At 38.8% G+C, this 27,815-nt stretch overlaps 1 protein-coding gene across 4 annotated transcripts in view; it reads left to right on the forward strand.

The window, feature by feature from the left end:
* The window catches only part of LOC139138885 (phosphatidylinositol 3-kinase regulatory subunit alpha-like), an 81,532-nt gene that overhangs the window by 47,484 nt on the left and 6,233 nt on the right, over positions 1 to 27,815 (forward strand). For 3 of the 4 annotated variants that reach the window (XM_070707462.1, XM_070707463.1, XM_070707464.1), the window contains exons 2-13: positions 9,048 to 9,113; positions 11,770 to 11,921; positions 12,488 to 12,622; positions 15,094 to 15,217; positions 16,511 to 16,627; positions 17,717 to 17,815; positions 23,304 to 23,612; positions 24,104 to 24,305; positions 24,586 to 24,689; positions 25,042 to 25,132; positions 25,553 to 25,651; positions 25,967 to 26,150. In XM_070707462.1, coding sequence (XP_070563563.1) covers positions 9,048 to 9,113; positions 11,770 to 11,921; positions 12,488 to 12,622; positions 15,094 to 15,217; positions 16,511 to 16,627; positions 17,717 to 17,815; positions 23,304 to 23,612; positions 24,104 to 24,305; positions 24,586 to 24,689; positions 25,042 to 25,132; positions 25,553 to 25,651; positions 25,967 to 26,150 — 1,682 coding nt within the window. Of the gene's footprint in view, positions 1 to 6,966; positions 7,352 to 9,047; positions 9,114 to 11,769; positions 11,922 to 12,487; positions 12,623 to 15,093; positions 15,218 to 16,510; positions 16,628 to 17,716; positions 17,816 to 23,303; positions 23,613 to 24,103; positions 24,306 to 24,585; positions 24,690 to 25,041; positions 25,133 to 25,552; positions 25,652 to 25,966; positions 26,151 to 27,815 lie in introns of those variants that run through there. The other variant, XM_070707465.1, reaches the window with a different exon arrangement.

The following is a 27,815-nucleotide window of genomic DNA, read 5'->3' on the forward strand; positions in this document are numbered from 1 at the left end:
ATTTCCTTGTGATTTACAAGAAAATTGTAAGAATTACAGATCTTTCATTATTCTGACATTCATTTCATGACGCACTGTCTTCTGCACAATTTAGAAAGCAAGGGCCAAAGCAGCGAGAGTTTTTCTAACTCCAGCAAGATGACAAAAAATCAAGATGGCTGCCTGGTGAGCCCCAGTGGTGCCACCAGTAATGAAGAATAAATTGAGTTGAGCGACGCCGTTTTGCCCTCTAGTAAAGTCAATTTTGTCCCCTCTTGCATACGACTCACTGCATGCTGTACGCTAACTGGCACCAACCAACTTTGAAAAATCACACGCATAGACGGAAAGTACTTTCCTCGCCCCAGGCTCAAATCCCAAGTGACTGCACTCTAGTCAAGGTAATACATACATGTATAGTGTGACCGATTCAGCAGCTTGTTGCAACTACAAAGTCGGATTTTACTGAGATTGCTGTGTGAAACAAGATGCAAATGTTAAGAATGACTGAACTATCCATCAAATCAGTCTTTGCAAATTCTTACCGTTATGTAATTCTTTTAATCGTATATCAAACAAATACCTGGATGCGATTTCCACCAGATGGTTTTGCTCATCAAAATCACATTCTCAACGGTAATCGAAAGAAACCTGAAGAGTTAAGAAAGTGCGGTGGGATTATCTTCTCTGTGATCAGTCTTACTCATATCTAGTACAAAAGTATATGATCACACCTAACCCACCAGAGGTTAGCGCCACTGTCTTCAGCGCGCAAATCGCGTACTCGCACGTACACATAGAGGTGAGAAACACACACACACACGTGTTGTCATGTTGGTTAGCCCTGTGATTTCATAGCACGTTTTTCACATCGTCCATTGCATGTGATACACGTTCCATAGCTTTCAAGGGAAAGTATATGTATCATGTTACCCTGTCCAGCACCATGTGCAGGTTTTTGAATGAATGAGGGTTTGTAAAATGTGAATTCGTCAAAGAAAATGTGCCATTTTTACACCCAGTTATGGTATTTTCTCTATAGGTTTTGCAACAAGGGTAATGAAAAAGATGGTTATTTCTGGCTTGTCATGTGTTTTATTAAAAGCTGCATGTAAAACAATCACTGGAAGTGATAATTCAAATGACACTTCATATTACAGGCTATGTATTAGCATATGCAAATGACTATACACATATGCTAATGAGCAGTCAGGAAGCTAGATGTACATGTACAGTGTTGTGTTGGGTTCACAGAACTGGAAACCCATTTTTGTGGGTTTTAGCTGTAAATAGATAAATGCAACAGAGCTCTCACTGCAAACTAAACACAGACCCCTTCAAGTGGTCTTTTGTACTAGGAGGATGTACATGCATCCAAAAAAGACTGGTTCAGGGTACACAGGAATATCATGAAGCAGCAACAGCTGGAATCATGGATTGTTGCACCCTACTGTGTATGATTCTCTTGCTTCTGCCCTTAGAGGGCAGACTTGTGAATGTTTTGTGATATTTAACATATTAAATACTAGTACTGCAGTTCAACTGTAATGTTTCTCGGAACATCATGGACGTTTGGCTTTCGGGTCTTGTTGGCCATGATGTCATCCTTCTCCATGTTTCAATTAATGCATGCGATGTGAAAGAATAGCTGACAAGAAAGGGATAAGGATGACTTTGATACGAGTTTGTAGGCTGCTGTAATGTCTACATGGTATTTTTGAAAGGCACAATCACAGGGGGGATGATGCTAATTAAATCCCATAGTCCCACAAAAGCAATTAATTTGCAGTTAAATTACATATAATTAGGCCCTATTTTCTATTTAGATGTTCGCTAATGTAATCCAACTTGGGAGTTTTTGCTGCAGATGCGGTTTTCTGAAGTCTGCAGTCTCCCTACATTTTGTGAGCAGAGCTGAAAAGATGGTTAATTTTGCGCCCACAAAATATTACATTCAAAAAAGCCAAGAAAACAATATTGCATCATGTCTTGTCTTTACCGTATAAAGGAATGACAGAAATACCTTTACCAATCGTAGTTGATCTTTCAAAAATGACAATATAGACAAAATTGAAGTTACTTGACCATTTAGTTTGGGCAAAGCACTGAAATTTCCATTGGTAAGAAGTTCCACAGAGGCTGTGTTGAATTGCATGGCTTATCTTCATGCCAGCGGAGCGTTATCAGAGAAATTGAAATAGAGACGTGCTGTCGCACTTATCGTTGATACAAAGAATTCAATACTGAATTTCAGATTGGATAAAGTAGATCGATTCCTACAGTTCATTCGGGCAAAGGGGTTATAGAGAAGTCAAGGTTGAATTTTTCACAATGAGATTCGCTGGTAAAAAAAAAGCGCGGCTGTGATAGAACTTCTTTTCAAAGGAAAAAGGTAAAGGGAGAAAGAAAAATATCAAATCTGCTCGTGCCTCTGCTCTGATGCGGAGTTGCCTAGCAACGCTGACATCAGCGATCCGTTTCTGCGCAGTTGAAGATGGAGTCACTGCTAATGATTTATCAGAGATATTGCTTTCACGTGACCGTTACAGGGTATCAGCAGTGATGTTACCCCTCGATGCCCGGCAGATTTTATCGGTGTAATGACTGCATCGTCATCGGTGAGGACAAGTTAAGAACTAATTGCAAATCGTGTTCAGTTCACCAATGAAAAGGCCATAGGAAATTGACCTCTTTCGGTCAGGGAAAAGAGGGATGTCGGTTATGGGGCTTTCCAGTATTACCTTTGTGAAGTGAAAAAATGAATATCTGATGATCTTGTGTGAAAATAAAAAGAATGCAGATACATGTATAGTTGATCTCTTCATAACTGAGGGCACACAACACGTGAACAGCTCTAGCTTAGTGCAGTTATTAATATTAGCCTAACATGCTCTGTGAGATCTTCATTAACAATTAAAAAATGATTTCAAAGTCACTCACTCCATAAGAGGGGAATCGTATTTGTGTTAAGCGATATCGATATCAGGAAGATTTAGCCATCCTAGAAGGAAGAATTTTAATAATGTAGGCTTGGGAATCGTAAAATGGTAGCAGTCACTGATCAGGTTGACACGGACAACCTGGCAAAGAGAAGGATCCTGCTTCTCGGCACATAGGACCAGAGGGTCTCCTTATCAAAGATGTCCAGTGATCTCTTGCTTTCCAGGTCAGCACAGTTCAAAGGTCAAATAAAAGGGAATTAGATTCAATTGCACTTCTTGTGAAGGAGAGGGGCTGCAGTTTTTAGTTATCAATGTGTTTCCAAATTTTCAAATCTGTGGACTACTGGTATCCAGGCAGCGCGGCACTGTTGAAATGCAATCAGACGTAGGGTTCAAAAGCAAGACCGTTGATATGTACATTTTTCCTTTTCCTGCTTAATCCCAGGATAGCTCCGAATAAGGATACAAAATTTATAAATTGGGAACTTTCTTGCGTGTTAATATTTATTCCATATTGTCATGGATACAGTTTATGCTTCAAGTTAACTGACCGGAATGCAAGTTGTTACGTCGAGCAGGAGTAGAGCAGAAATGAGATCGTGACTGATACCTCTGAGATCCATTACGTTCCAGGAGTAGGATGATACTGTCGTTCATTAAAAAACTCGTTAGGTCCCAAGAGGCAAAGGTGTTTGTTCTGTACAGCTTTCCGAACAAAAACCACCGTCATTTCTTTTGTCGGTAAACAAGATTTTTAGTTTTTGTGGCTGACACCTACAAGTGAGAAGATATTTGCCAGATCGTGTTGAACCCAGGGGATCTTACCCTACCAAAATCGGGATGTTGTATAAGGATACCAATTTAAATTTAACCATAAACTATCAAAAATAAAAACTCAGTTCCAAGAATGTGTAAGCCATGCACAAAAAAAACCAAATACTCATGACGCCAATGTTGTTTGTTGGGACCACTGATGTAGTTTGTGAACACAAGCGTCGTCATAATAGTGATGGCAGGCTCTGTCTCCGGACATGATTAGCCTTACAATTAAGTTTTCTAACTCTTGCGTGAAAAAAACGACAGTGTTGTTTGTAAAGTATATTATCATGACTGCGTATTCGGTGATAAAATATCCATTTTGCTGTACATGCAGTGTGTTCACTCTCATTCAGACTGTTGATTATCACTGCTTTTGCCTAGCTATTTTCAAATCAAAGTTTTTTCGGACTAATGAATGAAGATTACACGATCTGTTACGAAATGTAAATCCTACCCTTCCCATCAGTGTAATAATGGGCTGCGCATTTCAGAGAACAACTCCCCAAATATATTAAAGTTGAGAGGCAACGGCCAAAACCCGATGCTTACAGAGATAAAGGCAGTGTGACCTGTACACGATGCGTATGGGAGCCGGACATGACCTTTTGAGAAGATTATTTAAGATGAAATCACGTCTAGTTTGTCAGTGTTGTTTCTGATTGTTGCTGCTCACGACACTTTCCAAGGTGGAGGGCTTTCCAAGGTGGATCACGGTCAATTGTCCTTCAGATTAATCTAGCAATGTACTTCACCTCGCGTCATCATCCTACCATCTGTGAAAAATGACATGTGTGCATCACTTGACTGTCATCAACCTTATCAAACCGATCGCCAAAGGACTTTGAATTTGAACTTCTTGTTTCTAAAAACAGCTTAGTTGGATTTAATTGATTGCATTTTCACTATGAAAACGTTTTCCCCATGTTTAGAACAAGAATGAGTTTGCTATTAGAACTGAGCTGTTAAAACACACATAGACCCAAGCAGTTGTTAATTAAGCGTGACCAGAGAACACACATTGAAATATCTTCAAGTGATTTGCCAGACTTGAAAATACATCTGCTTACTATCACAGATACTTTGTGGTGAAGTTTTGCCTATGATGATCATGACACATTGTATTATCCATGACACGCTGTATTATCAGGTGACATTGTTTGAGCTTTTCTGTAAAGTGGAAATTATGCGCCCTAAGTGTAAAGTGTACTTGACTTTCCTTGTCCCACATTAAGCAATAAAAATTGTATTTAGCATTTTGAAAATCTCATGTATTTTCAAATGATACATGTACACATTATTGCTTCCACAGTAAGTTGCTATGTGGACTTTGGACTCGTCATTGCTTTTCAATATATACAGCACCACTCTTTGGTAAGCACTAATAGATAATATTGTAACTGTGTTACAAAAAAAAATCAAACATCAAGGCATAAAAGCAAAAGTAAATGGTCATATTGTCAATATTTACAGCTGTTGTCCTTGGACAGTTGTTAAAAAAATCTTATTTGATTTAAGCTGGTTTTACTGGTATGATATCAATAGGTTACTACGGTGAACAATCACTTTGCTAGGCCCTGTCTTCTGATTTGCATGTAGAGAAGATATGACAAAATGGAACGGTTATTGAGAGCCCTGGACTATAGCTGTAAGTTTTGGCAAAATTCTAGAAAACATGATTTTTTTTGAGAAAAGAAATTTACCATCCGCAAATACGATGCATTAATCTTGCAAAGACAACACACAATGTGACATTATGTGCAGTGTCTTTGCTGACAAACGAATTCGTCCTGAATTGATTTTTTCAACAGTGACTATTGATATTACAATGTACAGACTGTGATGACATGTTGGACCTGAGACATTTTAACATCATTTTTGAACTTGAACAAGAGACTGCAATTTCATAAAAAGAACAAAACTGATGGTAAATTTTTCAAAAGTAACTGCGAATGACACTCTAAGTGAACCAGCTCTTTGTGTTCTAGTCATCAAGAAATTCATAATTATGTGCACGTGCAGAGATATGCCATCCCCATTGCGGAGCAAAAAAGTGAACTCCACTGAATCGGTGATTTGCTAATGGAGCGGCTTGCATTGGAGTTGTATCAGACGGAATTTGACGTGAAATTCTTTTGGATTGAAAGCTTAGTGAGATGAGGAGAGTGGAATAGGGCATTGTTGTGCTGCTGTAGTTCAAGGTATAGTTACTGAAATTGAAGCAGCATGAAAGAGGATCCGAACTGTATCTCAGTCAGATTTTCAATTTTCTTTTGTGTCAAATAGCATCTGGGCGATGATGTCCTTCAATGCAAGTGACACGCATGAGATATTTAGGCAGAGTTGCATGCAGAGGACAGTTCTCAACACTAAATTATTCTAAAATTTTTTCATTGTCTGCAACTTGTGTTGGCACTTTTCGAAATCAAAAATTTAATAATAGTGACCGTTTTGGTGAACTCGTATGATGGAGGCCATTTTGAATTTTAAACAATATGTAACTGTCAATTGAGGATAATTTTCTTTCCAAAATCAAAAATTAATATAAAGTGACGAGTTCGGGCAAGATTTCAAGCCAGTGGGAATGAGACATTTTAAGTCAATTTGCATACAATTTGCAAACAGGGCGTAATAATACACTGTGATTAAATGAATACATTTGTTCAGGAAATTGAGTACTAGATGAAAGTGACCCCTCTGGTCTTTATTCCAGGTATTAAATGAATAAGAATAATGACAAGTTCCACCGAGCAAGGCATGGGCAAAAGGCTGAAAATGTTCATCTTTTTAAGTGCTTCTTCTGTCGATGGAAAGCCAAAGGAAAGGGTTTGGTTTATCTAGCTTTTTTTGAGGCTGCATCTAGGTCATGCTGCAACTCACAGACATTCTCTCATCCTAGCAATGGGTCCTGAGCGGCATGGAACAAAAAAAGATCCGCTGAAAGGTGACGTTAGTGCCGGAGTAGGTATCCAGGGTTGGTAAATTGCAACAAAGAATGGCTGAATTATGACCCGTTCAATGAAAAGATACGGTTTTCATGCCACTTACTGCTTTTAATAATTGAATATCGTTTGTTTCCATGACGATAGATGTCTACTCGGTTGACGTGTGGATTCCCTCTCTTTTCCATGCCTGCTCCCCGCAGCCGTTGCGGTTGCCATGGCAACAAGGTGAACTTTTCGGAGCGGGCTTTCCTGTAACCTTAGCAACCACAAGTGACGTCAGAGACACTGCAATCACATAGTCATTTTTTTTTTCTGCAGTATCGGCAAGTCTCTATTCTTAGACGTGCTGTGCTGTCTTCAAGTTTTTTTTTTCTCCTTATACTGTCCCCCTTAGCTTCTCTGTAGGTGAAGCCATGCATGGCACAGCTCCAACCGCAGATGTAATTTGATTCATCTTCTACAACAGCTGTGACAGTTTAGTAGCTTTGATCATTTTCCCCCTCTCTGTCGTAGAATCTTTCGTAAGAACCTACAATAATCGTAGGCCAATACGCACAGCGCGTCAGCTTCAGTCGATAAGTCAATATTAGGCCTGCCTTTAAAATGATCACTGCCATCTTTGGACGACATTTTCTGTTTAAATAAGCATGTGTCTCATGGAAATACAAGGTGGGTGAAACTTGTTCGTTATGTTTTATCTGTGTCCTGGCGGTGATGTCCTATGTCGTAGCTCTGATTGTGTGATTTGATACCCCAGAGAAAATGTCTCAGATTGTGCTTATGAAGGGCGTGTGATATCAAGGACCGCACGAGAGAGTGTCAGTGTGGAGTTTGTTCTTCAGTATTTAGAGAGAAGAAAAGTTCTGAAATTTACTGTGTGCCTGTAAAAAAATTTGTGCAGATGGGTAAGGTTCGAAATTGAGCAATTCCATGAAGATGGGGAAATCACAAAGATGAGGGATACAATGGCCAAAAAAAGGAGTTTAAGCATAAAGTGTGTACACTGTTGAAGATGATTGACTGTCATTGATCTGCCTTTCTAAATACATGTAGGTGTAATTACATTCATTTTTATCACACCGTACCCGGTATATAACATTCCCGTGGTAATGCTGGTTTGTGGAGATGTTGATGTGTTGGTTGTTGCCTTTTGTAGGGGTGTTCATGGACAGAATCACCCCATCCATTTCATGTAGTTTTCAGTCATGCCTCCATGACTAGTAATTTTGTATAACATCTGTGTCAAGCAACAGTGTCATTAGTATGTGTTTCTATTTTTCTCTCTGTCCTTGAGAATTTCTCCATTTTCCCCTAACTTTTCAACGCAACAGTTGTGAAATGCAGCGTGCGCATGCTTCTGCCAAGCATGAGACGTACATCTTTAGATGAATGAGCATTCCTGGGGCCGTCACATGTCAGTTTGTGTAGGAAAAGCATTTATCTCACGCCAGTGTCTCACAGTACACATGGCCTTGCATCTGTCACCCTGATGTAAGTATGGACATACCGGATGCATATTTTGTCTCAAATAAATACAACAGCCCTGTAACTCAACTGAATTAATGGAACTTGTCTCTTGCTCTCGATTTTGCTAACCCCTACGCTTCACCGGGCTCGGTGTACGCATCCTGTTAGTGGTTGACGGTACTCATCACCGTCAATATATTACTCTAGGTCACTGTGGTCCTGCAGTGTTGTCAAAACTAACTACATCAAACAGGGTGTTTTCTCTGCTAGTTGAGTAATATGTGGACATGGTTTGGCAACATCATACGTTGTTCGCTCTCATATGTTAGTATCCCGAAATACCAAAGGTAACCCAAATGATGCAATTTGGCGACTGTGGTAACACAGTTCAAAAAACTTTTCCAGCTCATCCGATGATGCTTTCATCTTGATTCTTACTTTTTCCGCGGAGAATTATCATATGATGTCAGCGCAGAATGCGGACAACACTTCATGGAGCTTTCTCAGTGCAGTGTAAGGAGTGTCCTAATCAAGGCAGATTGTGAACTTTTGAGGGCACAGCTCTGGTTTAAAAGAGGAGGCTCAAGTTTGGTTCAGTCAGTCGTTATGGCCACACCATCATCCAGAATATCTGGTTAATGTCTCTCTCCCACATGTAGAATAATAGACTTGTTAATTCGCCTAACTACTCTATCTCATACTTGCTTCACTAAGCTTGTGTTTCTCGCTTAACTATGTATAATCTGCGCACATTATTAGTCAGTGCAGTTTTCTTCCCAATACACACAACAGAGTCGTGAAATCGTACACATCTGTATTTAATTAAAAGATATCAACACGCCATTTATGGTTCTTTGTGAATTCTAATCCACAATATCTTTTTCTGTTTTAATTTCAGCACCTTCAAGGGGACACAATCTTGTGGATAGTTATGTTTCAAACCCTCAACCCACCTGCAAACATTGTAAGTATTTCACCACATTTTACTCATCTGGGGTCTCTGCCACACTCTTGCACTAAACTCTGTTGTCGACCGAGTCACCCTCCTGCCGCTAGATGTCACCCTCCCGCCGCTAGATTCACTTGAAAGCCCTCAGTTCTTTACATCAGCTGGAATAGAGCTGAGCACCTGAAAGTAGTGCTTGTAATATTGTCTTTTTGGTCAAAACTCTGTGGATCAAGTTCCATTGAACTCGTGTAGGATGCTTAAGTTACCGGGGGGATACGACATCTCGGAGAAGGAAAACGGATGTGCATGTCTGCCGAAATTCAAAACAACAAAGTCCAAGCAAAAATACTGGTTTCCGGAAAGTGACATTGATATTGCGGAAAAGCTGTCACCTTTGTTGTTATTTAATCCCTTCGACGTATCTATTTCATCCTTACATCTTCAGAGTGTCATTCATTTGATCAGTTGGAAAACAACAATTTGGTTTTGTACTTTGAAAATGCTATTGTTCCGAATTTTTTTATGATCGTTTGATATCAAGTGCCATAAATTTTCACGTCAGAAGGAAACACTTGAAATGGAGAGAGATCAGAAGGCCGTAGGGTGACGTATAGTTTTTTAGAGAAACAAGAAAGGTACATCCGGAGCTTCAAGTGATGCTGTCTATGTAAAATGTTGTTCCTATTGATAACAGCTTAGGAAAAATTACTTTTATATAATTCACCTTTGCAGTAGTAGGATGTACAGCATATCAGATAGTCTGTGTGACTGTCATGCAAGCATCAATGTATCTTTCATTGATATATTGCATTTGCTGTCAGTGAAATAATGCATATTAAGTATTTGTCTCTGAGATATGTGTATCTGTAAGTAAAAATGTATATTCCTGTCATAGAATTCCATGTATATCTGTCAGAGCAATTGTGCATTTATATTACCTGTCAGTGCAATGTGTATATCTAACACTAAGTAAAATACCACATATATCTGTCAGTGAAATAATGAATATATCTTTCAGTGCAATGTGTATATCTAACACTTTAGTGAAATACTACATATATCTGTCAGTGAAATATTGAACAATATCTGTCAGTGCAATGTGTATATCTGTCACTTAGTGAAATACTACATATATCTGTCAGTGAAAAAATGAACATATCTGTCAGTGCAATGTGTATATCTGTCACTACGTGAAATGCCACATATATCTGTCAGTGAAATAATGAATATATCTGTCAGTGCAATGTGTATATCTGTCACTAAGTGAAATATTACATATATCTGCCAGTGAAATTATGAACATATTTGTCAGTGCAATGTGTATATCTGTCACTATGTGAAATGCCACATATACATGTATCTGTCAGTGAAATAATGAATATATCTGTCAGTGCAATGTGTATATCTGTCACTAAGTGAAATATTACATATATCTGCCAGTGAAATTATGAACATATCTGTCACTGAAACACTGCGCTATGAGTTGGTGAACTATTGTATGTGAGTTTTGATATTAAATTCTGCAGGCATCTGGCAATGAAATACTGCATGTGTCTGTTCGCCTCTCCTGTGTTCTGTGTACATGTATACCTAAACTATTGGTGAATTAACATGTATATCTGCCAGTGACATGACATATCTGTCTTTGACATAGGGCACCATGTGTCACTGAAGCAATATTTGCGTTCGTAAGTGAAATCCTACAGGCATCTGACTGACAAATACTTCAAGTATCCGCCAGTGCACTGTGTATGCAGTATCTTTCGGTGATATACATGTATCTGAAAGCAAAACTACCAATCATTGCAGTAATATACTGCACTGTGTGTCATTGAAAGATTGTGTGTATATGTCAGAGAAAAAAACCTGGTGGCATCTGTCAGTAAATGACTGTCAGTAGTCACTTTCTACAAGCAATGTGCACATACCATTGTGGAATAATTTCAAACGTTTCTCCGATAAGGCATAAATTACTCATTATCTGGTTTCCAATGAAACGCAATCTTTCCTATGCTCATCAGCATCATATGCTAAGCAGGACGTGTGCAGTTAATTTATCATCGACGGGCCCCTGTTAAGTGGATGCCATCTGGTCGATGGGTGCCTTGAAAGTTATTGACATCCAATGTAGAGATCTTGACGGTTTTAGAAAATCAATGCCCGCCCTGCATCCATGCATCGATACAGAAAAGTACGCCCCGCCGTCATCTTTCCAAGGTTCTGTGCCGTGGCAATTGGACATTGACAAATCTATATGTCATCTGTGCGGTGTAAAAAATTGGAGGCAGCCTCGCTGAGTTGAGCACAATTGACATTTTCCTATGTTAAACAGAGATCAATCTTGTCATCTTATTTGATATGATGGTGTGGTAACTTTCTCACAGGGCTCTATAGAAATGTATGCCATCTCCCTCTCTCTTTGTTCTGGTTATCCGACGAAGATTTTACAGAAACCTGATACCGCAGATTTGCTTATTGTGTTGAAATACATAACAAATTGCTTGCATTACTTTAGTCACTGAATGTTTTACAATCGGTATCAGTTACATCATTTTTTACCATCGTTGAGTCATTGAATTATAGTGCACGCTTCTTACAACAGGTGATATGTGTACATTATGTGTTGAAATTGCTCTCTAATTCCCGTTTTTTCTTCTTCTTTTTTTGACAGGTAAAGATTATGTTTGGGGTTACGGAAAAGCAGGAAAGCGATGTGAACTCTGCCACAGCTTTTTCCATCACGTGTGTTCAGCGTCTGCACATTTACACAGTTGTGAGCGGGCCGATCCCAACTCTTCTTCCGACTATTGTCGACTGACTTTGGTAAGTAGAGGGGATTCAGTCCGTGCCATTTGTACCGTGTCGGATGGAAACCTTAAGCTATTGGTAACATTTCAAAGGAGGAGAAGTTTAGAGGGTTTAGAACTTTTCTGTAGTTGACTCCGACATAACTGATTTTAGCATAGTCTGTGTCATTAGCAATGTGGCTGTATGCTGACGTTTGTATGCCTCTGTTGGTAATGATCTATAGTATCCTGGACAGTGTTAAAAAACCTAACCAATTCATTCTGAAACTAACCCTATCACTAGTTTGGTATGGCCCAAACCCATCATTTTCAATGGAGAGTACAATCCTGTTCACAGGAGAAAGGGGTGAAAAAGGTCAAATATTTGAAGAGCTGATATCATACTTTTCTGCATAGACAGTACAAGGGGATTCCCCTTGACTGTCTGTGTTTTCTGTAACCAAGTTTACATCACCGCTATATTTATTCATTGAAGTTTGTGCGGGTGTACATTGCATAATGAGCAGCCAGCTTTAAACTGAGAAACGGCTACACGAGAAACATTCAAACGACGTTTTCCCTCTTTTTTTTCCATGAATTCAGCCTGTTAGCCAGTGGGGAGTTGAACAAGTGGCTAATTGGATGGCTGTGACCGATCTTTACCGCTATGCAGATTTATTCAAATCAAAAGAGATAACAGGTGCAAAGCTTGAAGCCCTGGACGACCAAATGCTGGTTGTGAGTATATCTTAAGATTATTCTTTAGCAGTTTGTTATTGGAGATAGTGTCTTTTTTGTTGGTTCATCTGTTTCTGCCTATTTTCTTCATTGTACGTATTGATTCCTATTGTTTGATTTCCAAAACAATAAATCGAAATGTTCATTTGACTGGCTTGCTAATATGGTGTTTATGCTTGTCACTCACTCGATTCCCAGACTCAAAATTCTCATCAAAAGTTGTCCTCCAGCTTAAAATCTATCTCTCAGCTCTCCAAGTCTGAGAAGTGACACTGTATCCAACCCCCACTTCCACCCCCCTTGTCAATAAAATACTCACAAGTGTGAGAGGGACAAATGTAGGTCCATCAGCTGTACTGGCACTGTCAGTGAGGTTGCTGTTTGTTAATCTGGTAGATATTATTAGATAAAGTAGAATTTTCCGTGGCTATAGCTGATTCAAGGGAGACTACACTCACTCCAAGGATGGCTTTCTCTAAAAGTACGTTCAAACTCAACAGTCTTTCTGCAATGTGGTTCTAAGAATAAGCAGCTATTTGGTGACCTCCCACCTGTCAGGGCCATCAGGTGCAGTTGTATCACTGCCAGATTTTTCTAATTATGGTCTTTGGCTGTTGTCCGTCAAAACACGTGAGGACATCTTCACGTGGTAATGAGAACGTATGTTGCATCACAGAATGCTGATCCTTCTTTGGTGGAATGGATGGTGTACGGCTGAACGTTTTAAATTTATGGAAATGATGAAATGCATGGGCAGTCATGCATACAGGAAATCTTGTGTGTAATGTGGAGTATTAGGTAGACACGCTACAGATGGAATGACCATTTTACGTCTTTGCAGTGCCAATATTTGTTTATTATTTTGATACATTGAATATCTTTGAATGTAGCAAATTTGAAGCCTTCATGTCTCCATACTGAAGTATTATGCAAGTTAAGAACGCTACTACATTGTTCAATTGAAGCCACACAATTTACACGCCTTTCACCCTAGAGGGCGCTTTTAAAGGGGGGTGCCACCAGAACGAGTAGAACCCACGGCACCAAGCACCAAACAGTTCAAACCAAAACATTACTAACACTGCTTTAAAATGCCAACAGAATTTCTGTGAATTGTGTCCCAATACTCATAACATCTACAATATGAATTGCTTATTAACTGATACACAGTTAGGTTCCTTTGCTGGTAGTGTAAATGGTACATTGTACAGAGAAAGTATTTTGGGATATGCATGGATTATGTTTGCAAGGGCAGGCAATTACAGCTGTGTACAATATGAAGGTTGACACGATCTTGATAGATCTGTAACCAGAGACCATCTGTAAGGAGACTTTTGAAAAAAAATAGGATCGCTGGTGTTTTTTTTTTCTATTTTTGGTCTCTCTATCATTATTCACGCGTGAAGATGGAACTGTTGTCACTTTGCGTGGCATCATTTAGGCACACACAAGTACCTGCATAAACTGTGCGGTCAGGCTTTCTAAAAAGAGATCTAGGCAGTTACCGGACCATTGTGTGTGCTGCGTACAGTGTGTATATATTTGGCGGTGGAAGGAAGTAGAAAGTTGGTTGCCTGGGGGTGATTTTTTTGAAGATTTTGTGTACCAGCATCTTTGAAACGTGTTGAATGACAGTGTGCAAAGGAAACTCAGTATTGTGGTGGTGCTTTTCTTGAATTTTTGTATATCTTCTATCATTGATAAAACTACACACTGGTCTGCCAATTCAAGTGACAAGATGTCCTGTCCCCAGTCATGGTTGCTTTTCTGCGTCGAGAGGAGCAGATCTCGTTGCACAGTATTGCATGCAAAACAGAGGAAGAAAAAAGTTTACAAATACTGCTCTTTGAATATGCAGTAACATTTAACATGAGAATCAGCTTTCCTGCCCGTAACTTTAGGTCCATGGATAAATCGTCTTTTCCATGGTACAAAATGCTTGAAATATAGCCCCGATTTTTTATTTCTTTCTCATAAAATTTTTTTTTCCGTAAAACAATCACAAGCTTGCCAGTAATCAGGAATGCTATTATTGACAATGCTCATTCCACCAGTGCACAGTATTAAGTAGCTTTTCTGCTATGTACAGAAAAAGTATTGAAAATTCTGAAAATCAAGAAATTTTCGACTTTTGAATTTTATAGTCAGCGGCTGAGAATTCTCACTGGGCATTACTCAAAACAATCTGCTGCGACTTTGTGCACCGGTGAATGACAATAAATATACAACTGAAACAAAATGGCTGATGTTCATGAGGTTGTATAAATTTTTATTGCGTTTGTGTTAGACTGCAGTATTGTTTAATCAGGAGAGAGTATCGGTTTAATTGCACTGGTAAAAGCTAACCTACATTGTACTTACATGATACAACTGATAATGTATGGAAAGAGGGCAGTAGTTACCAATAGTTTAAGGCACCCGTGCTTTTCTATTTGTGCTTAACTTTGAACATGTGAATTGCTTCCCTACAGCGTATGGGTATAGTGGACGAGTTTCGCCGGCAGTGCATACTGATAACTCGCGACGAGCTGTGCCGCGGTGTGTCGGTCATGCGAGAATCCACCAGCATGCATCCCTCGGCTGTCGGCGAAGAAGGTAAGAACATTTGGAATTGATTGACAAGTGGGCTGATTGGCTGCTTTGTTGATTGGCTGTGTTGTCGATTGGCATCGGAAAGTACATACATATCATCAAACCAGTGGAACAATTATAAGTCAAGTGGCACAGTGGTGCATCTCAGAAACTTTAAATGTTATGTTTTAAATTTTTAAAATGCGTTGTCTCTACTGGGAGATCAATGACCAAAAAGGTTATGATCTTTGATAGCACACTCTTGGCAGATCAACAATATGTTGCAAATGGCCGTGCAACAGTCAATCTAGCCATCAGCTTATCAAGACAATGGAAAAAAAATTGTTTTTTATGTGTTTGTACAGTATATCAGATAACAAAGCCATTGTTTTGTACATGGTCAGACAGCCAACAGGCAAGTACCAGCAACAGTGAATTGAATTTGTGTCAATTTGCGTCAGTTCTTCCATGGGCGTGAATGTGTTATTCCAAATCAAGGGTTCCCTGGGGAGAGCAGGGGTAGGGGAGATGTATACCAGTCTTTGTGCATTTTCGCTGAACAAAGCGATTGATTTGTAAAACAATAGAGTAAGTTGACTGCGTTCAGCATGATACATGTTTGGCTACCCGCTTAAACGTTTTGAGCCCTGGGGAAACCTGCCACCTTCATCCAAGTGTCCAGATTTGACGGCTAATTCTTTTGAATGAAATAGGATTAATTAAGATGGACATTGTTAGGGATTCAGGCTACGTAATATAATTAACACTGCCATGATGTGATAACAATGCATTGCATATCAAAATCACTATCCCTGAAATGTGAAGTTATTGTGGTTCTTTGTGGAATTTTTCAAAAATTTCCCACCAGCATAAAAATCACCTCACCCCCTCATTAAGCAGCAGAACAATAGATTTTTACCCTGGCATCCTGAAATCGTCATGGGGAAAGTCAAATACGATTTTCTCTTTTGCGCTGATTTTCCAAGCATCATTCCATAGTTCCTCCACCCCACCTTCCACCCTCCCTCCCCCACCCTGATGGTGGCCAGGACCAAGGAGAAGGTCTGATATCCTGTCCATCAGTCTGTCTGTCTTTTTGCCTGCCTGTGTAATCTACCTATCCTTCAATAAATTTGTGATGTCCTACTTTGGGAATGTAAGCAGTGTGTGTGACCGACCGAGAATCAAAAATTGGTACTCAATGCTGGATTATTATTGGCCCTCCCTCTTTGCACTGGTTGCATTTTGAGTTTAACATGACGCATCTTCCAAATCAATCACATCAATTTCTGTATTGTGTTTTTTTTTTCCTAACAGCAAACCATCCTGCATCGGACCATCGCTTTCAGGAGCACAGTTTTTCCTCTCTGCAGTGGTGCGACAAATGTAACAAGTTCATGTTTGGCTTGGTGAGGCAGGGACTCCAGTGTCAAGGTAAGAGGTCATCTCCGGATGCATATGTGAATATTGCAAGGCTGGATCACACACGCAAAATTTATACATTGCAGTATGGATTTTCAGTGTCATGCAAGACATGCACTCAGTTCAGTCAGATGTTGGAAAATTTGAGACAATATAGTAGTGTGATAAAATCTGCACGGCGTCCATAGTTTATTTGTAGCTCTTTCACTTTTTACTTGATTTTGTTTACCTTCTTTGGCTTTGAAAGCGGTCAGATTTGTTTCAATGAAATATGAAAGTTGTGTTTTTTTACGCTGCTCGCGATTTGTTTAAATAAAATGTGAAAGTTGTGTTTTTTTACGCTGCTCGAGGCATTTTTCCTCGATTTTCTGAATACTGCGCTATATAAAGTAAAGACAGGGTCACAAAATGTGGGCACAACAGCTGCAGACAAATTTTGCGAATAGTGAAAACTTGGTTTTAAGGCCCAAGGGTATGGGTTCATGGCTTATACTGAGACATCGTGCATCAAAGTGACGGAGCTTTGATGATAAGTAAATGGTGTCTGGGACAGGATTATCCTCTGAAAAAAAGAATATTTATTTCAGATCCCTCAGTTAGATGCTGTCAATTTTCACCAAATTATTTGGATACATAAAGCCTCATTGAGTGCAACCCATGAGAAGCAGAATTATTGTACATGGAATGTCAGAAATCATAGCATTCAGCAAGCTGTTCTATTGAGACGATATTTTCTCTGTGTTCAGATTGCCTGCTCTGATCTGCCAGCATGAGCCGAGCTTTCCAGAATTGGTTTCCATAAATTCATTTTAAAATCTTTTTATGACAGCTGCCAAAGGAAGAAAATGCTGCAGTAATAGAGCTGTATTTGAATATGCTATTTTGTCAAGATGGAAAAAAGATGGATTATTTCTTTGGTAACTACATCCTACTGTTCCTATGAGATGTACAGATTGATGTCTTGCAGACAGCGTTGTTCAGATTTCTTCATCTTGTGATATTCCAGGCTATTCTCTGTGCAGGAAGTGCCTTCATGTTGGCCGATTTTAATGAGCAATTTTTTTTTAAAGATTTTGTCTTCCTTCTTTCTGCTTTTCACAGCCTGTGGTTACAGCTGCCATCGTTACTGCGCAATGACTGGCCTACCCGTCTGCAATAGAGACAACGGGGACCGGGCCAGAAGAGACAGCTACGGACCCGGTAAGTCACGTTTGTAGTTGTGTGTTTGATAAAAATGAGCTGGGTCCTACCACTTTTGATGGGGAGAGAATGGGAAGAGCACAGGTTTTTAAAGTCATTATTGTTTAGTCCTGTTGATTTATAGCTAGGCTGTACCACCATCTTTTGCAAAGTCAAAACATTTTCCTGTATTACTGACGACAACTCTCTGGAGGGCCGTGATCATTTGGCAGTGGTGAAGTTGTAAAATAGAATAAATGACAATAGACCAATAATATGAATAGATTTAGTGCAATTTTACTGTACACTAGGTTTCTCTCTGTAGATTACCACATTTCAGGGTTTTTTCCCCAGAAAAAAAAAGCAATGCTGAAATGGAAAATTGTTTTGAATGAAAGAATATGTGAATTGATCAAAGTGACAAATAGGATGGTAAAGTAAAATGAATTGCAAAATTTATGACTGTCACAGTGTTTCTGAGTGTATGAGTAAAGTCGAAAGGGCCAGTAGCCGTAACATTTTATGATTTTTTTCACTATTTTTGTTTCGAATATCAACTACATTTTCTTGTTTTATTCCCTAAAGAATGTTGATATACACAGTATTCAGCTTGGTCATCTTAATCCAGACATATGCAGACTGCATTGTTATTGTTGACAAGCAAATTTTGGTCCAGACCAGAATTCAAATGTAAACAATAACAGTGCATTCTACACATACAGATGCTGTATTGACAAGCTAAATTGTAGGTTTTTTCAGCATGCTTTGGAGAGTAGAACGAGAACATTCAATTGACGATACAAAGCAAAAATGGTGGGAAAAAATTATAAAATGGTACAACTACTGGCCTTTTAATAAGGCAAGGTTTATATAATAAAACAAGTTTTCATATAAATAAAAAAAGATTCTTCCAGTGTACATGTGTGTACTGGATTTTAATGCAAACAATGAATAGCGTTTATTCCCCAAGTTCTCAGACACGATACCAGATTGGTATGTGTCAGCGATATTTTTAGAGTATTGGGTCACTCTGACAGGCACATGTGTTCTCTTTCACACTGCACAATAGGGTATTCTTTCAATTTGTGCTCATAGTCTACCTCTATGGATACCTGTCAGTGCATTGAACAGTGCATTCTAGAAGCAAGCATTTTTAGAAACATGCCCGTAGTCAATCTTTGTGAATAACTTCCAGTTCATTCTAGAAGCAGCAGGCATTTTCAGAAACATTGCCTTACACTACTTTGTTGAAATCACGCTTCATTGTTTCGCTTTTTCTCTGACCAATATCTATTGACTTTCCTGTGTGAATGAGTGCGTGTATATTATTGTGAAGAGATTAAACGGTCATGCAACTTCTAATATATTCCGATCTTTCTGTTTTGGGCTTTAATATTTCTATAGCTTGCGCCTGTAGTGAATGACAGACCTGTATCTTTTGCAAAAGACCCTTACATGTACTTTTTTGAAAATTTGCATTTAAAGTGATCCATGCTCTAGAATAACTCAATTTTGCCCTTGGACACATATTGTTCCGTAAAATAAAAGAGGGCCGCACTGGTAATAAAGGTGAAAAATTGGCTCTCCACCTAGCGTGGCAGGAAAGTTGTTGTTATTAGATGCCTGGAGTTCCTGCCTACAAAGAGGTCATTTTCATTTTTTATGAGTTCTTAATAATAGTTTTATAGGTGTAAAGAGGAGTTCCTTCAGATACTTTTGTAATTATATTTTCTCAACTCTTTTGTTTTCTCTTTCATTAGCCTATGTTGATCTCTCTATTAAAATTACTCATCAATCGTACATCTGCTGACCAATTGAACAACATAAAACATCAACTGACCACTATAATTTCATCTCTGCTAAAAATATCCCGGAAGCACTTTTGTACTTTACAAGGGTACAAGCTTTTGTTATTACAGCAAAAAGCACCCTGAACAAGAATGTGACAATTGATGAGAAATGTTAAAAGGATTGTGTGACCTTACCAGTTTGTCCTTGACCGTAGTTTAAAGCCGCGTCATCAGATGAGACTGGTCGAAATATTGATTTTTTGTTTCATACGCAAAAACCAGCAGATAAAATCCCCCGATTGATTTTTTCCCTCCCAGCCCTATTGTTCCAATGTGAGTGTTGGCATGTAGTCGGTATCTATAGTTCAATGTCGGTAAATTGAGTGTGAAGTACAGTTCAAGGCAAGATTCCCTATATGCTTAACTGACCTGGTGCAACAGCTGCCACGATAATAAGTGCCTTTTTTTTAAATTCTCCAGTGAAACAAACTGGACTCCGCTTATCTTTCTAATCCACAGAATCATTATATGTTTTATAGTCCAGACTTACATTGATAATCAGCGATAAGGCACTTCACTTTGTCGGCGTAAAGAATAAAAGTTAAATTCTGATAGCAAGTGTTTCACTATTGGTTAGTTATCTTCCTGGACGAAATGATTTACGATGGGTCTTTTGAAAGTCGTGAAATGCATCACATAACTGACTGATCACAAAAAATGGTTTCTGCGTTTTTCACACATTTTCATGAAATACTTCTGTTTTTGGTTAAAGAGACAAAAGATAGAACTCTCTTCTTAATTATGCATACCCTAATATCAAATATCTGTACTCCGAGTTTAGATATCTGTGCATAGGTCCCTGTGACATAGTTTAGCAATGTGGTGCATCTGCCTAACTAGTCATAGTGTTTTTCCAATGGAAAGGGTAGGTTACAATCAAATGCTGTTCTTTTCTGATAGACTGGGGATAGATACCCATTAGTTCGGGGGGTTTGTTCGCAGGGGGGGGGTGTTTTGTTTCTTGAAAGCAGTCAGGGAATTCTTATTTTCAATTTATTTTGAAGGTGTGGAGGCAGGTGAAATTGGCGGCATTTAAAGGACCATGCAACACATTTTTTTTACTTTTCAAGTCTATGATATAATTTCGTCATAATCTTAGATAATTTATGAGCAAAGTACTCAAATGATATCCGGAAGTCAAAACACGACATTCCCCAACAAATAACTGCTCTACTGAACTGTAAAATTACCTTAAAATAACATTGTAATACAAGATCTGCAATAAAAAGTTTTACGAGAGTTATTCTAGGGTACAAGGTTAAAGCCATAGGTTTTGTTATGGTGACAGATGCTCACCAACCTTTTGTATGGACAGAGACGGCTTTCAGTGATAAGATTATAACCACTTCTATTGTCCGTTTGAGGGATTACCAAAACTATTATCGCAAAATTTCCTCAGTGGAGTGAAGAGTTCATTCTAAGGTGGCCTTGGGTGTGTCTACGTGTATTGTCTTTTGTGTTTTAACATCTCTTCCCTTTGATGCAATCATGTTATTTTCAGTGGTAGGGGTCAGAGCCAAGTTCGCAAGGGGTTGGGAGGTGGGAGGACCAGAGGGGGTCTGGGAGGAGGGAGGACCAGGGATGTTGCCCGCTAAATTTATATATTGTGATGCAGACATTTAATAACCAATATGTGAAGTAAGAATTTTTTTTTGTCTGGTCATGTGCTGGCTCATGCTACCTGTTGCATGCAAGCTGGATTGTTCTGAGCGTGGACTGTAAAAGCTAGATGTGCTAAGAAATAAAAGCATATTAATCATGCATAGATTACGCTGCCCTGTCCCATGGTGTAGGTAAATTCCATCAAAAGAATCACGTGAACATGTGAACTGAGTAATGAAAGTAATCTTTGGTGCCATTTGTCGGTAATCTCTCTGCCACCATGAAGACAAACCAGGTCACTTTCCCTGCTGCTCCCTCCAAATTTGCATTATTTTATAACAATAAAAAGTGGTTTAGTTTTATGATATCGCTTCCATTCATTTCATAAAAAAGACTGTATTTCATTAAGTGGTTTGAATGCTGAGAAATGTAATTTATGTCCCGTCTGTACGTGTATGCTTTACGCATTCACTGTTCCACAAACTGAAATTTGAAATTGTTTTGTTGTTCAGGATGCAACTCGAGCAACATCCCGCCAGTCTATTAAATGTTCAGGCTTTGACACAATATGGTGAACAGCGCACAGCTAAAAATACATGATATGAAAATTTGAATAAAAATCTGTGACATTTAAAAAAGTGCACTTTCAGATATGTGTCAGTTATGAATCTAGGTTAATGCATAACAGGGAAAAGAACGCCCCGTCACTGCAAAAAAGTTTCCCTTTGCCTGGTAATGTTAGGATAGTATTATTCACAAAATACCATTTTGTAAAATAAAAATGTGAAATGCATACAACTTGCCAAAGAAAATTCTGAATTTTATCATTTGACTGCACCTTCAGATATCGATATTGTTCTTGAACGTCATTTGTAACATTGTACAAGGTAAAATTGTCATTATCTGATATAACAAGAAACCCTGAACTCTTATCATTGCAAGGTACCTTAGTCCATATGCTTCCAGAAAATTTTCAATGAAATGAAACAATGCACATATAAATGTTTTCGTTGTAAGGTACCTAGCTGAGGATATTTTCAATGCATTTGGATAATCTGTCTGGTCAATACGGCAACATTTCTCGAATTTGCCTGTTTTTGATGCAAAGCTTTCACACATCGCAGAAGACTGAAACGACGCCCAGAGTGAAACAGCCCCAACAGGTCTGAAATGATGATGAAATCTGCAAGCTGATTTCAGCATCAAACAGGCCAGCTTTGTTTTTTTTTAAAAAGTGTTTAAACCCCACATCAGGTGTCACCTTGCCTCATTAATAACTCATTGTGGAAATGGGACAGTCTGTTCATTGTTTGGATCTGTGCCAAGGTCACAGCGGCTTAGCCAGCCTGTGGGCCCTCCCCGTATTACCGGTACCATAATTGTACAGGACTTAATTATCTCCGCGGCGATTACCTGGCCGAGTGGCTCTTCTGGTTGGTCGGCTGGAGTCATTGTAATGTACGTGCTAACTGTCACTGTGCGACGGCTTGAAGGTATTGATACATTAATTTCCGTGGCTTGTCCTCAGAGACAGGATTGTGTGAAGGGCAGTTTAAGTGAGGCAGATATGTTATATTAATAACCAGTGAGTGGCATTAGCGGGCAGTAGTTTTGTATCCCTCACACACCGTTGTTATATATCACTGAGCTCACACGCAGGTTGACTTCAGTCGCCAAGAGGCAGCCGTTGTGGACACCCAGTATTTTCCCAGTGTCAAGCCGCTCAGTTTGACATTACTATCAGAGTTGCTCAGTGCACACGTAACTGGACTGGATATTATTGAGCCAAGCGTTGAACGTGTAAATCCTTTGATAGGTGGAGCGTGCAACAGAGCAAAGAAGCAGAAGAGGGCATATTGCTCACAACGGTACGGCATAGAGCTGATGCAATTTAATTTGGTTAAGCTATCAAGCTGAACCGAATACCAGAAAATAGGAAGATTTTTTTTTGCTTAAAAATCTGTGTGAGAGACGGGTGTTTGACCAAACTTCTGGACAACTGCTGAGCATCTTGTCTTTAAACAGACAATGAACTATGTGTCCTCCTTTCTTCACAGCATCCGTGTTTAACCAGGACCTCACGTCCGCGTTCTCACTCTCCGCGAAAGAGCTAGCCCCCCAGGTGGTGGTGAAGTGCATCGACGCCATCGAAGAGCGGGGGATGGACACGGAGCTGATCTATCACCAGAACGCATCCACGGCAGTCGTCAATAAGATCAAAGAGGCGTTCAATCAAGACTGCGGTTCCTTGGACTTAGCTGTCTACGACATCCACTGCATCGCTGGAGCTCTGAAGATGTACTTTGCCGAACTTCCCAATCCTGTCATCCCTACAAACATGTACTCTGACTTTGTCTCTGCAAGCTGTGAGTTTTACATTTCTTGTGCAGATTTTCTTTCCCTGACACTCAAAAAAAAATTTTCTTTTAAATTCATGTGTTGATTGAAAACTCAAAAATTCCAATCTGAGACAACCAATACCATCGTTTAAAAACTAAACGAAAGATTTTCTCATTTAGATGGTGTACTAATGTGCGTGATCGAAATGGTAGGGGAAATCGTAACAGTCAGGAAAATTCTTAACGTTATGCAAGTATCTAATTTCATATGCTCTTATTGAAATGCAAATTCTAAATGCTTATTCCTTCTTTCCTTACGTAGCTTGCACATCTGATTTCAGTAAAACAAAAAGTTTCAGTGTGCTTCTCAAAAAAATATACCAGAAAAGTGAAATGCAACAAAAAGTTTCAATTGTAAGAACTTGTGAAATTTTATCATAAAAAAAGTCCAGAATTTTATCATTTTGAAAGTTAAAAATGTTCTCCTGATGTTAGTATTGCGTGTGCTCTGTTTTCAGCAATACGTGACGATAGCGACAGTACTGCACGTCTTTTTGAACTGGTCAGCCGAATGCCCCAGCACCACAAACTCACCCTGGAGTACCTCATGAAACATTTGTACAGAGTCTGCCAACATTCCCCTTCCAATAAGATGACGTCGCGTCACCTGTCGTCCATTTTCTGTCACACTCTGCTGTGGCCTCCGAGGGAACAGATATTGTAAGTATCAGTGCCATCACAGTATTGCTGCCTTTGTATATTTATGTGAAAAGTCCGTCAAATCTTTAGGGATGATATTGACCCATTATTATCTGTAATTGCAGCGTAACATTGTGCGATTCTGCCTTTCAAATAAAAATACCTATTTAAAGATAATGAAAGTTGATATGTTATTTATGAATCAATACTACTTAATTTGTCTCTCCTTGTCGACAATTTTTGCCATGAAAATGCAGATTATACAACTATTTATAAATGTTGAATTTTCCTGACATCGCAGGCAAGTATTACACAATGGCGATGCTCACAGGCGGATAGTCGAGTTACTCATCACAAAGTGTACAAGCTCTCCAGAAGGGCATGATGAAGAGGACGGTGAAGAAGGTATTGTCACAAATCTTTGATTGTGAAAGAAAATTTGTTGGTCATTTCTACGTGTGTGATCAAACCTATACATAAAAATGCCTAGATGCAGATTGCAATATGAGTGGCTTTGCATACGTATGAGTGTATGAAACAGTTTCTGCTGATTGTCACAGTCATATTTTTTGAAAATTTTTGGGAAATCGTTTTCAAACCAGTACTTTTATGTCAATTACATTGGCGGCAATTCACAGAAGAGTCCGTTTGTATGGTCAAACAAGCCAGTACGACTGCCTTCGTAGATTTTTTAATTCTGCCACTGATCTCAAATGACAAGCAATCTTCATGCATTGTTTATGTTTTCCCTTTACAGCACCACCCCCACTTCCGCCACGCCGAGATGCCAGCATTGACATTCCCAAGACCATGGAAGACGCCGAATGGTACTGGGGAGACATCTCAAGGTAAGTGATTTTTGGAGTTGATGCACATCTGAAAAATATTCCTTGCCATTTTCTGATTTTCTGTGGGAAGTATACCTTCTGTAGAAACCTCTACAGATTTTTGTCAAAGTAAAAATTGAAGCTTAAAAAAAAACATCAATAAAACTGTTGTCAGTAAACTTTTTGTGATGAGTTATGCAAAAACATGTTTTCAAAGCTAATTTGCATAAACCATTTTAAATATGTACTCCATTTAGAGAGTGTTGAAACGGAAAGAGAAAATGATTGATTTATTAACAAGTTGTGAATAGGTGCTAATGGCATGAATGGTGATTTGAAACAAGTTAAGAACCTTTCAATTAGTCATCAAGGACGTTTGATTACTCCTATTGTAGCGTATTGATTACTGACTTCCTTGTTGGGTTTTTTGTCACCTCACAGGGATTATGTAAATGAAATCCTGAAAGACGCTCCGGACGGCACCTTCCTGGTCAGGGACGCCACAAACAAAGCAACAGGTGGCTACACGTTAACACTAAGGTAGGACTGCCCCTTCAATTTCCAAGAGAATTCCAAGATTATCTGTTGTTCTAATTCAGTAATTGTACGTAGCCAAAACAAAATATTCAAGGTCAGCCATTGTATCGGATTAGTTATTCTGCATGGACAAAAAAAATTATGTAGAATTGTATTGTGTAGTAATTGCATGTGTTGTCACAAAAAAGCTGATCTTGTTGGAAAAGTGAAATTATTGTAAGAAAATAAATTTTTCTTAATTGCATGTGTTGTCACTGAAATGCATACAACAAGGGAATACAACTTTAGTCTGGTTTTTTGTTTGCTTCACAATTACAGGAAAGGTGGCAGTAACAAGCTAATCAAGATCTACCACAGGAATGGCCTCTACGGCTTCTCAGAACCGCTGTGCTTCAAATCAGTCATCGAACTCATAGAGCACTACAAGGATGTGTCACTATCACAATACAACAGCAAGCTGGACGTCAAACTCTCCCATCCCATATCCAAGAAGACAGAACAGGTAAGGCGTTGATGTCATGCACGTGATAGAAAATATAGTGTTGTCAAAGAAACAGGAGTGGTCGAGTGAAATTTGCCCTTGTCAAAGCATTATAAGCGTGATGTATTTCTCTCATGGTCAGAAGAGAGACTATAGAAACGTCGTAATTAGTAATAAGTCCGTAATCATGATGGCTTCCCTGATAAGTACATCATTATCTGATATTAAACATGACTTATTTTCATCGACAACGTGACATATTCCCCATTTCAGGGTCGGCATTTAACAACTCTTTATGAATAGGAGGAATTTTGATGGTTTCAGAACCTTAAAAAATTGCTTGATAGTTATGAAAATAGATATGCAAATAGGAATCGATGTTTTACGGGTCATATCAATGATAATCACCAACAAAAGTCAGTGAGAATAGGAAGTCAGTTGTTATGATACCTGTCATCAAATCAGGAAATAAACGCAATTGAAAACCGATAAGGCATGAACAAAATATTGCTTGTGTTCTTGTTTTATTTCACTGTGAGCAAAAGATCAATTTCATCAATTTGATGATTTAAGACAGACAAAGTCTGAATTAGTTGTCATATCAGACCAGAAATCTTGAGCAAAATAATGAAAAAATACCTGCAGTGAAAACTTGAAATTTTGTCAATGTTTTTGTCACATGCATCGTAAATGGCTTATGCCTGACAGCAGTCTGAAATCTACATATGGCAGTACAAGCTTGATATGGGCAATAATTAACCGACAGATGGATATGTGTGTGTACACAGTTACAGTTCCTGTAACTAGCAACATGATTGTCACCAGGGAAGTAATCACAAAATTTCATAAACATCAGAAAGGTTACAAAAAATAGCTTTAAAAACCCCCCACCCCCTTCAGGAAATAACCATTTCATGTAAGATCTTCAAGTTTTCACATTTTTTGTTACTTTTTGCCATCCAGCAGTAATATCTCTGCTCGTAGCCGAACGATATTAAGTTGTTTTAAAGTCTAGGAAAATGTAGATATGCGAATGTGTAGCATTAAAATCAAAACCTCGCTCCCAAGCTACTGTTTTCAAGTACAGACTTTTTCCAAACAAAAACCACAAGATTTTTACAGCATATCTGTTTTTCAAGGAAACTGCGACATGTTTTTCAGTGTACACTTTTGAAAACAGGATATAAACCCTCACCGTGAGTTTCAACAATTTTTACAGCATTGGTGAGAAAAGTGTTTCTACAGAGACAGAAAACATCCCGTAGAAGTAATAATCAATACGTTGTCGGTCGCCCATGTTATAGAAATCAATAGAAATTGCTTTGAATGTGGTATAATCTGAAGCTTAATATAAGAGGTAGCTACTTTGCTATCATCAAGGGGCAATATTCCAGGATGTGTCTTGATGGAACCCATCCTCCTCTTAATCAGTTACTGAACAAAAACAACTTGGGAAAGAATTTGATCATAATGCTTGAAGTCTGAAATGATTGTGAAGTGTGTGAGAAACACGCCTTATGGTGAAGTGATTTTGGTTATTAGGATAATATTTACCTGTGCGTAATTTGATGTCATATTTCATTCAGTGTTGGTCAACTCTGAAATCGTTGCAATTTCACAAATTCTTCAGGAGAAGATTTTGTCCTTTAACTCATCATAGTCGACAAGCTGGTGCACAACTTTGAT

This window comes from Ptychodera flava, chromosome 8 (assembly GCF_041260155.1).
Source record: "Ptychodera flava strain L36383 chromosome 8, AS_Pfla_20210202, whole genome shotgun sequence".
Taxonomy (NCBI): domain Eukaryota; kingdom Metazoa; phylum Hemichordata; class Enteropneusta; family Ptychoderidae; genus Ptychodera; species Ptychodera flava.